General features: G+C 43.0%; 1 protein-coding gene across 4 annotated transcripts; it reads right to left on the bottom strand.

Moving 5' to 3' along the window:
* Positions 1-4,946: 4,946 nt before the first annotated feature.
* On the bottom strand, positions 4,947-10,412 carry CIRBP (cold inducible RNA binding protein). Of its 4 annotated transcripts, none has more exons than XR_012656810.1 (8): positions 10,314-10,412; positions 9,010-9,118; positions 8,822-8,928; positions 8,201-8,342; positions 8,029-8,113; positions 7,768-7,835; positions 5,326-5,411; positions 4,947-5,102 (listed from the first exon to the last, which is right to left on the bottom strand). XR_012656810.1 is itself a non-coding variant. In XM_032788945.2 (7 exons), exons 2-7 carry the CDS (start codon positions 9,110-9,112, stop codon positions 7,320-7,322), a joined length of 519 nt encoding a protein of 172 aa, XP_032644836.1. In that variant the 5' UTR covers positions 9,113-9,118; positions 10,314-10,412; the 3' UTR covers positions 6,591-7,319. The 4 variants fall into 4 exon arrangements, 2 of the variants coding, with proteins under 2 accessions (XP_032644836.1, XP_032644688.1); XR_012656811.1 differs by having other exon boundaries at positions 7,768-7,832; XM_032788945.2 differs by lacking the exons at positions 4,947-5,102; positions 5,326-5,411 and adding an exon at positions 6,591-7,336 and having other exon boundaries at positions 7,768-7,832.
* Between the last annotated feature and the right edge of the window lie 714 nt (positions 10,413-11,126).

Raw genomic sequence — 11,126 nt, 5'->3', positions numbered from 1 at the left:
ATACTTTCCTCCACTACCTCCAAGGGCTCCAATATGCCTGACAGCTTTTTTTGTCACCTGAGGGGTCTTCCGCGAGACCTCTCCAAGCTGCCGATCTTCTACCAGGACTTCATCCAGACCTGGAAGCAGTTCTCAGCGACCAGGTCCGTTGTAGCCACGGAGGGGGCAGACCTCCTTGCGGAGCCCCTGCTACACAACCCCTACTTTCGTGTGCAGGTGGCAGAGTCCCCCGCAGTGCGCCAGAGGTTATCCTAGCAGGAACAACCAGAACTGGAGACCTCCTAGACTACATGACATTGGAACTTCTCTAGGCTACTGGTCTGAATTTGACCAGGATCGGACTAATTAAAAGTTGTTACCAATGACAGTTTAAAGTAGTTGGCAGGCTCAGCTCAGTTTCTGCTGAACAAGCAACCACATCACAAAAGCCACCACTTCAATCTACATGAAGCACCAGCAGATCCCAGGATGGCATGAAATGTTATAGGTCCACTGTGTGGCTATGTCAGTTTACACTGTCATAGTTCCACTGTGTGGCTAGGTCAGTTTACACAAGCTGAGGATCTGCCAGCTGGTTTTCAGAATAGCTCAGCACATGCTGTCAGTGCTAAATTTTGAAAAGAGCTCATCAGGTTAAGGTGCAGGTGTCTTTTGGACATCTGGATTTGTCATGATGGGGAGCTGTTTAGTGCTGAGCTCTTCTGGAAAATCTGGTCCTAATTGTTTCATTGGAAATCTCAGTAAAGTCCATTGAATGAAAAAATATTTCACTTTAGCAGGGTTTTCCCCCAGCAATATTTAAGAGATTTTGCAGGGTGGGGAAGTTTCTGCCACTTTTGTTTCCTTTTCACACTGGCCATTAGGTGTCACTATAGTTCCACATCTCAAAACCACTTTCTGGGAGTCCTTTGAATAGGGGACTCCTTATTACATTGGTTCAGCCAATTCTATTTCATCCCAAACCGATTCTGGGAATCATTTTGTTAATCCATTCACTGTAATTTGTGAAACCAATAATGCCTTAGATCAAACTTAGTCAGGTCTCCATTTTTGCACCTACAATTATTTGCATAAGTAATTTGGGGCACAAAGGCCTCATCATATCAGGAACTTTTCATGTTTTTCGTATCAGACTTTTTATGTGTGCATTTGATTCATTTTAACTTTTGAGAGAGTATTTGCCATTAAGGCTTCCAAGCCATTTAGGGTTCATATGCTGCACTGCGCTCAGTGGGCATGCAGAACACCCAGTCCCCAACAGAGAAATTATTAAATACATCAGGCAACATACTGACTGAAGGTTTGTTTTTTTAACTCTTGTTGGGGTTGATGAGTTTGATGGGGGGTACAAGATAAGTAGACATCAGGATTTGCCACACCATCAGTGTGGAGCAACGCCAGAACCAACTGAAGCCAATTTAATAGGTGCTCAGCACATCTAAAAAAATCAGTCCCCTGGCTACTAAAAAGGCATCTTAAGTCCATAGAGCAGAATTAAATTCTAACTCAGGGATATTTCAAGAGTATGGAAAGTGCACAGCACAAGGGTGCTTCAGATCAATATGGGTAAAACCGCATTTTTTTTTTATTCCCAGCTGTTTGCTCTCAGCTTTACTTCTAGTTCACAACTTTTAAGCACAAGGCACTGGTGTAACATAGCAATGACAGCCACAAGGGCAGAGACTTAGGAGAGGTCTGGATTACATGGGAACATATTGGAAACATTCACAGCCAGGTATTGGATATCAAAGTTCTTGAAACCAGATGACAGCTTGTTGCAGTGAAATGAGACAATAAAATGAGGTAAGCCAGTATTTGATGGAAAGGAGATTTTGATTGAGGGGTAGAAGCATCTTAGAGCATGAAATAATTAACTAAAGGAGGAATTAAACAAGGCACCTGACTTCATTAAGTTAATTAGCAGGGCTGTATTAATACAGTTGAAGAAAATGAAGAGGGGAACAAAAGCAAAGGCATGCCATCTACGCCCAGATTGCTAAAACAAAAGTAAGGGAAACAAAGACAATGTAGCTAAATGACAGGATAATTTTCTTAGCAAAAAAGTTTCTGAAGCCAGCATCTGGGACATCACCTTGTAAACGTCAACTTGTCTTTTGTGAAGTTCAAGTTGGTTTAGTTCTAGAAACTGAGCAAGGGAGTTTGGATTCACTTATATTTGAAAAAACTGTATGACTAGATGAGACACATCCTATGAAACTAAGGCAATTAAAGCTACGTCAAGCAACTTTCATTAAATGGTTGGCACCTAGTTGCAGATTAGAAAGTGTAGGGACAGTCTCTGATCAGAGTGTGCAATATGAGTATGGGACTGAAGATTTCAGATATTGAGGTGTTCAACTCTGCTCTGCAGTGTGTTGTCACTCACACCTGTGCAAGGTGGGTGAAAACACTACCTAGTCTGAGCTGGTAGCTTTTCACATCCACTTTGCACTGCTGTAAATAACTGCACAAGTTACAAGGCACTGGTAAATTAGAGTACGGCTACACTTGAAACTTCAAAGCGCTGCCGCAGCAGCGCTTTGAAGTGCGAGTGTGGTCACAGCACCAGCTCTCCCAGCGCTGCACATACTCCACCATCCTGATGAGGTTTAGCTTGCAGTGCGGGGAGCTGAGCTCCCAGTGCTGTGGCACTGTTTACACTGGCACTTTACAACACTGTATCTTGCAGCGCTCGGGGGTGGTTTTTTCACACCCCTGAGCGAGAAAGTTGCAGCACTGAAAAGCGCCAGTGTAGCCAAGGCCTCAGAGTCAGAGTAAGCACCAGTTTAAGTTCTTTAAGGATGAGGAACAATGTACAGAGCAAGCTACAAACTGGAGGATTCACTTAAGTTTCAGTTAGGGAAATGACACTTGAACCCAAGTTCTCAGAACAGCACCAGCAAGATGAAGCTACAAGGGAGAGAATAAGTTGTAGTTATGTTCATGCAGCAGAAGTAAATGACTTTAGCATGCAGATCAAATGAAAGCAAGGCTATGTTTTTACCCCCACAGGGCTTTAATTTCAACCCTTCTAGGTAAACAAGTACAAGGAAACAAAACCAAGGAGCACATAAGGTAGCCATTACATGGAATTTGAGAAAGATGTCTAGGAAACACCTTAATAGAATAGCACAAAGCTGGTAAGATGAGTCAACACATTTGAGGAAAGACAGGTAGGTATTGGGTTGGCTGACTTTAGGGGCTGGAGTCAAAAAGTCTTCAATATTTTGTTCAAGGTGGTGTTTATTACTGGCTGTAGCCAATGTCATTCCTTTTGATCCCATTTTGAGATACTTTTAGACAAATGTTTCTAAAGCACTTCTACATGCTAAGTATGAAACTGATGCACTTGTAAAAGCTTTGAGAGAAATGGACAGTTAAGCCAAATGCTATATACGTCTCTCTCCCACAACCCTTCAGGCTTTTTGGGGAGCCACATCTCATGCAAGGAATGTCCTCCTGGAATACTCCTTTAGGAAGTCATTAAAACCCACTTCTATGCCACCTATGGTAAGCTGGTAGAAAGCAACTACTAAGGTGGCCACTGGCATCTTTTCATTTATACATTCTCAATAGTTTAAGCCATTTTTCTTCAGCTTTCTTCTCTCCTAGCTGGAGCATTTGGTCATCCCTTAACCTGGTCTAGTTTTTGTACATCTTTATTTAGATAAGGGAATTGCACTGAGTAAAATAAGTTTTTATCTATACATGGTATGTGTCATTTTATAAAAGTAACTACAACTGCATTAGGTTGTACTGTTTTATGTTTCTACATGAGTAGTACAAAAACTCTAGATTAGCCCCGTCTAAACTTTTGTGCAGAATTAGGCATTTGTACAGCACCAAAACTAGGAGGCTTCAAAGTAACTGAGGCTTCTGAGCACTATTGTAATGAAAGTCTTCCCCAACATTAAAGTATTTCTGAAAAGCTTGTCTGACTGCAGTACTTAAATGCAAGTTAAAGGGTCAGCATTCCTTCAACATACTAGTTTCCTTATTAAGTCAGGACTCTAAAGCACTAGGCAATTGCCCCAATAGACAATTTCATATTGTGGATAGAGGCTTGGGAGAAAATGTCAATGTTTTTCTCCTAACAGTATGAGAAGTCTCAAACAGCCATTTATGGTAAGCTGCAAAGAAACAGATCTCTCAACTGGAAAAGGAGTAAGTAATAGCAGTACTTAGGTAGAATTTTTTTTGGTGCTGGAAATTGGTAAATGGCAAAAATTAGTTGCAGAATAGCGAGCTCTGATTTGCCACCCAATATGGAGGTTTTGTAGAAAAGCTTTTAGAAAACTATTTAGTGTAATTTTGACACTTTTCCCTAGAATTATTTTAACATTCATCAGCAGAGGGTGCAAACCAATTATACCTGTAGACTAATGTATTTGAACCTTAATCTAGAAGGCAGAAATTTCAATATGTAAATTTTATTTCTAAAATTTCAAGTTTTATTAGTCTAATAGGTTTGAAACAGACACTAATATTGACCTCTAGTATTTATGTAGTTGCTCAGATGATCATAGTGGCCCATCAAACTTGGTTATCAGAAGGTAGTAACATTTGTGAATGCAAAACAGGTAGAATACATGTCACTAGAATACCCAAATACGAGCTTCCAATGGTATTTCAGTGACTTTAGGTTGTATTTTTTTGAACTTGGACTTGGTCATGGAGGTAAAACCACCAAATCATTACCCGCTCAAAGCCATTAAAATGGCAAGATTCTAAATTATTTTAGAAAAAACAGCCTTCATTCCTCCCAGTCCTAAACAAACCTCTTAGAATCCTACACAGGGACTCACTCAATGATCTTTAACCCTTTACTGATCAACTGAACCTTCATAAGCAGGGAGAGATTTCCACAGTGCCAAAACTTTGGGTTATGCAAAATGTCCCTCGACGACATCTTTCTTGCATTTATTTATAGAATTTATTAAAAATCATTGCTTTTTCCAATCCAATTATTTATTCTATCAGTTATAATTGTTACAAGTCAGATTGTTCACTTGGTCTATATCAGATGATATACACTGCTCAAAGCTCTTGAACTCCATTGTTCAGTCAACAGCTGTATCAATCCTCTTCAATGCAGCTCACTGCTGAAATAAAACAAGACAATGAGTTCTACAAGTAGCAGATCCATATGCACATTATCTAAAACTGCAACTACTAACCAACACACATTTCTCTCACAATATTAGCACAAGGCAAAACGTTAATTCTGGTACATGTCCATATACCAAACCTAAAATCAAACTTCTCCAAAAAGAGCTCTCCCCTACTACAGTAATTTCTTACAAGGGAATGCACTGTAGATGGTACCTGCTTAGGAAGCTGACTGTTGGTACTGCTTTCATGAAATGCTCAGGAATGCTGTTTCAGGCTCAAATGTCCATCTTCTCTTCAACCTGGTAAAGCAAATGTGTGTTACTAGCCATATCCAACCACGGTGTTTACTGCCACCCACCTCCCCAAACACAAGTCACATCATATACAAGGGTTTCACAAGCCATTCGCTGAACCCTATCACATCACAGAAGCACAGTCTGGGAAATTCCAGGGCTGGCTGATGCCTTGATATGCCAGCCAATATATATCATTTGATCCTTAAGCAGAAACAATTAACCACTTTGACATGGCTGCTTAGGAACAGTGTGGGCTATGGGAGAAAGTTAATGGCAACAAGTAAGATGGTAAAGAAAGCTACAATTAAGTGACTTAATGAGTCTAGGAAGAGTCTCAATAGATGAACACAAATCAAGTCAGGGAATTCTGTTTCCCATCTTGCTTCCATACCTACTAGGCAAGACATGACTGTATGCCCAACTCTGACCTGTGGAACTGAAGTTGTGCCACAAACCAAAGATGGCATGGATTTAAAATTTGTCCATTAGTTGACCAAAACTGTCAGAGGAATATTTCACAGGTACATTAGACTTTCAAATGAGCTCTCAACAAGAGGAAGGATGCGGACATGAGCAAAAGGAGTTACCTCGAATTACAGGACTATTTCCACATATGAACTAGCCCAGAAAGCAGCTTTCGTCTCAGAGGTTTCTGTTGGAGGCACAACACTTCTTTTCTCCAAGGACACTGCAGTTTCCATACGCTAGCAGAGAATTCTTAGAACTTGTAAGGCAATGACAAAGCTAGCTAATTAAGTCAATTTGTCTACCTTGGAACACTGTGTCAAACCAGTAACTACTTGATCTCAAAAGACTGATTCAGACTACAAATTTTAACGTCTGCTTATTTTATGAAAATCCTGAACTGTCCTCTGAATAAACTGGCCAGCTGTTTTTTCCCTCCACTTTTGCTGATTTAAGTATAACAAGTTAGTCATTACAATACTTTTGGTAGTCTGTCACTAGACAATTTGACTATTCATATGTGAAAACATCTTGACAGTATTCACATGTCAAGACCAATTAAGATTACATTCTCTCCAATGGTCAGTAAGTCTAGCTTGCTTTAATACTCCTATCACTAGGTTCTCTTCTCTAGAGTCCTCCTCCTCATTACTTGGTTTGTTCACCAGATCTTCAAGGACTGTGTTGTGCAATGAAATGTAAATGTCAGGAGCAGAGTTCATTTCAGACGGTCTTTTAATAGGCTTCGTAAAGCCAAAGAAAACTGTATACAAGAATCCTTTACCACTTCAAATACAATATCAATGAAATATGCATATTTCTTCCAGTAAAAAAAGGACAATATAAATAAACATTTTCAAGAACCTCTTTTATGGTAAGTTTGCGAGAGTCTATTTCTGGGTCATTTACATCATACAGTAAAAATACCGTTATGCAGGTAGAACATACAAGCAAGTTTCTCTTTAAGTATATCAAGGTGGTTTGCCTTCCAATTTACACCCAGGCTGCATGCCTACCTTGCTACACTAAAGGAATGTTACAAGAGACGAAGGTAATGCACTTTCAAAAAAAATATAAAGTCCACAGCTTGTTCAGCTTCCAGTGAACATTGAATTAAAGGTCCTTTTCTATCTCAAAAAACTGAATTAGGGCCCCAACATCACAACTTTTAAAAAAAACACCTTGGCTTATCAGAGGATAAAATAAAATCCGTAGTGCTTTCAAAAAAGATTAAAAACACTTGGAAACAGAGCTTTCTTAAAGAAAAGTCTAATCAGACCATCTTATATCAGAAGCTGTCAGGCTGTGTTTGACAAGATCAGAACTGATAATACTACAAAAGTGAAAATACAAGTAGATGTACTACACAATAACGATTTCAGCGAAGCTCCAAAAATCTTTATAAATACAGCCATTGGAAGGACGATCTTGAGTCAGGAAGGATTTTTACTCGTTGTGTGTAGCTGAGGACAAGAAGCAGGCACAATTGTAAAGGCACCGAAGCATAGACAAGTTCCAGCATTTTACTCCCTGTATTATTTCAGAGGCTAGTGCTAGTTCACTAGAGCTTAAGAGAACTTCCCCCACCCTCGATTAAAGTTTGTTAGAGGGCATTTGGAGTTTTGCTTAATTCTCGAACTTCAGGTATGTGAGTATTTACTACACTTGCTTTGCCTTAGATCCAAGCAAGTCCTACACATGCATTAAAATTAGGAATTTAAGTGGCAAACATCTCCAAGGCCTGGTTGCAAACAGACTGGTTCTTATGGACAAGAACAAAGAGTGTGGTATGGTCCAACTGAGCCTTACAGTATTTTCAGACATCAACAGGTCAATCGATTTAGAGAGCTCCCAAGGCAGTATATTCTTCGTTCCCTTTTGAACTAAAACTTACCGTAACTGTCATAGTTGTCTCTGTAGGACCCTCCTGAAGACCTGTCACCATAGCCACCTTGATTCCTGCTAGTAAGAAGTAACATATGTTTGTTTTATGAAACATGCTGTCATCTATACACATATTACACTTCTGCTATACTATTGGGACTGAGCCAATTTACATCCCAGTCAAGTTAAGTGAGTTATTTCAGGGCTGTTGTGACAAAAACCTCAACAATCAGCAGTTTGAACTCTTACAGTCTACTTTCATTGTGTTTACCTGCTGCTATAGTAGTCTCTAGACCCATTATATCCACCACTTCTGGAATCAAATCTGCTTCCTCCATAGCCTCTGTCTCCACCTCCTTGAATGGACACAATAAAGAACCAATTAACGCATTGAAAAACTTCTGTTTCAAGTCAGTTATTGAAAATCAGTTACACTAACTCACCTCTAGAGAAGCCACGGCCCCCTCGACCTCTGCCTCCACGGAAAAAGCCTCTGCCACCTGATGAACCCCCTCTATATCCACGGGATCTGTTTTCGGATGATTTACCTGCCTGGTCAACTCTAATTTGACGCCCATCAACAGACTAAAAACAAAACAGAAAAAAAAATGAACTGTACCGCTATTTACATGCTTTTAAAACTTAACAGGACAGCAGTTGCCAAATACCCTGTCCAAACTTATGGTACAAATTGGAAAAAGTTTTAGTCATTTGTGTCCATAATGGTTTGCCCCCATATCCAAAATCAGAATCAAGTCACTACCATTAAATAAATATTTACAGAGCACTCAAAATAAAAATATTGCTTGAAATAAGAGAGCATATCTGCCTATCTAGGTTTCCTTCATATTTTTAGACTTGCCCATTACTTTAGCTGCTCCTAGAAACTTTAATATTCCATTGCGTTGTCAAAATATTTTAATTCCTGAATCATTTATGATTTTGCCATTGTAAACCCTCAATGGTTAATTCTGCTTAATAAAAAACAGACTACTACTCCTCTGGAGATCATGATTCTGCAGCTCTGTACACTGTCTCTGAAAAAATGGAACACAAGATCTTACCTTTCCATTCATGGCCATCATTGCATCTTTAGCATCATCTATGTTCTCAAAAGTGACAAATCCAAAGCCTCTGGATCGCTGGGTCTCTCGGTCTTTCACCACAACCACTGAAAAACAAAGACACCATTGGCACATAGCCACTATCATAAAAAGATAAAACTCATCACATCCATTTATTTTGTTCTTACCTTCAGATATCTGTCCGTATTTGGAAAAGACTTGCTCCAGTGACTGTTCATTGGTATCAAAACTCAGTCCACCAACAAAGAGCTTTCCCTCATCTGATGCCATTTTGTTCTGTAAACAAAAACATTACATCAACTGTTAAAACCCACATAAAAAGTTATTTTTGTTGCTTCAGTATACAGGAATCACACGGACCAAGGGATTAATTCAACAGACCCGTGTCACCAGGACCATAATACTCATATCAATACCACAGCTGGTAGTACTAAGCTGCCATGTGCAACTCACAGAAGAGAACCACAGCTTTGTATCTAGAGATACCTATTTGATAGCCTCCATGTAAACGTAAGTCGATTAAAAGTGTTTATTTCAAGAAATTAGCCAGATTACAGAAATGAGGAAACCACAGAGGCAGTAATTTATCCAGTAGCATTATCCCTACAGCCAAGCAATATTCCCCCCAAGACCAGAACCCGTATGTGCGTGTTCTCCAATGCACAGTATCACAGCAGGCTTGGCGCTATCACCCAGATCCATCTGCACGGTCCCTTTCCTTAGTCTCCATCCATAAAGAACAAGCCCCAGTGGGTCCATATCAGCCAGCGCCTTTCCCACCCCGTTCAGGCGCTGATGTCTCACATCAGGCCAGACAGCAACCGACTGCCGCAGTGTGGGGTAACACCGCCCTGCGCGCCGGGCCACTTAAGAAACGAAGCTGCCTTTGAAGTGGCTGTGGCTAGACTGTGTGTGTCTACCGGCTCCCCGCACCTCAGGAACACGCCGCCGGAGCAGGAACCAAGATGCCCTGCCGCACGACGCCTACTTCGTTCCCTCGCACGCATGCGCGATGTGGAAGAGCGGTCCAGCTAGAGTATTGCAGGCACCTGGGAACGCGCATGCGCAAACGATCCACGGTCTGAAGCAGGCGCACATACGTCCTGCGGCAAGACTCCAACCCTTAGCACCTCCCACCTTGCCCCGCCCATTCGGCGCATGCGCGCTACTAATACGGAGACGCCATTTTGCGCCGGCCGAGACCGGGCGCCATTTTGTTTCCGAAGGGGCGTCGTCGTTAATTGCGCGCCCTTCCCCCTAACCACAGCCCAAGCGGTGCGTTTCGCCCTGCTGGGGACTCCAGCGGTTGACAACGGTGAATATGAAACTGGACACAGACAGACCGACCCTAGCCGCTTCGCTCTCTATGGAACGCGGCCGCTCCTATGGGGCACCGCCTTGCAGCGGGCGCCTCCGCCTGAGGCGATACTGCCTCCCCAGGCCCTTCCCCACCTCTCCCCGGGTTCCTTACCGGTCCTCTGTGAGTACAAGGACAACACAACGCCTCAAAGTCCCAGCACGATGTACGCTGAGAGCTGGCGGCGCAGCTGTTTATATAGCCCCTTGTCTGGCCCCGCCTTACTTATGAAAATGCAAATAGACACCGGCCGGAATGAGGTATCTCCGCTACGGGTCTAGCACCGCCTCGCCTCCTGATTGGTCATAGCCTGGTTAATATTCATAAGACGCTGAGAGAAGTGACACGCGCTTCGTATTCCCCACGTGGGGTGGAGTGCGGCGGAAAGTGCTGATTGGATGGTAGGGGGGGAAAGTTTGCAGACGCGTTCCTGTGGGATGAGAGAGTGGAAGATGTTGATTGGCTACGGCCTCCCCAGCCGCAGCCCTCCCTCGTTCCGCTGCACACAGACTCACCCTCGGCCGGGAAGGGGGCGGGGCAGTGATGCCCTAGTTTCGCGCCCTTCGCAGCATTGCGGCGCCCGCGGCCGGTGTTGGAACAAAGGGGCGCTGAGGCGGCGGCGCCATCTTGGATGGGGGAGGGCCGCTTCGTGCGTTGCCATGACCCACCATTCCCCACGAGGCAGAGCCTCATCTTGCTGGGCTCGCCGCGCAACGGCGCCCGCGGCCCCTGTGACGTTCGCTCGTCCGCAGCGTGGCCCCGCCAGCTTGGGTGCCCCCCAGCACCGCCCGACCGGCCCTGTCTCCCCTAGTGAGCGCCATAGCACAGCCTTGTCCGTCGTCCCCCTCTGTGACCGCAGGCACAGCACCCTACACAGCCCGTGCCCTGTCCCCCATAGCAGAGCCCAGGAGAACCCTATGTGCCCCC

Source organism: Chelonoidis abingdonii, chromosome 11, assembly GCF_003597395.2.
Source record: "Chelonoidis abingdonii isolate Lonesome George chromosome 11, CheloAbing_2.0, whole genome shotgun sequence".
Classification (NCBI taxonomy): domain Eukaryota; kingdom Metazoa; phylum Chordata; order Testudines; family Testudinidae; genus Chelonoidis; species Chelonoidis abingdonii.
The sequence above is the reverse complement of the archived record's forward strand: the minus strand, read 5'-3'. Positions and strand labels throughout refer to the sequence as shown.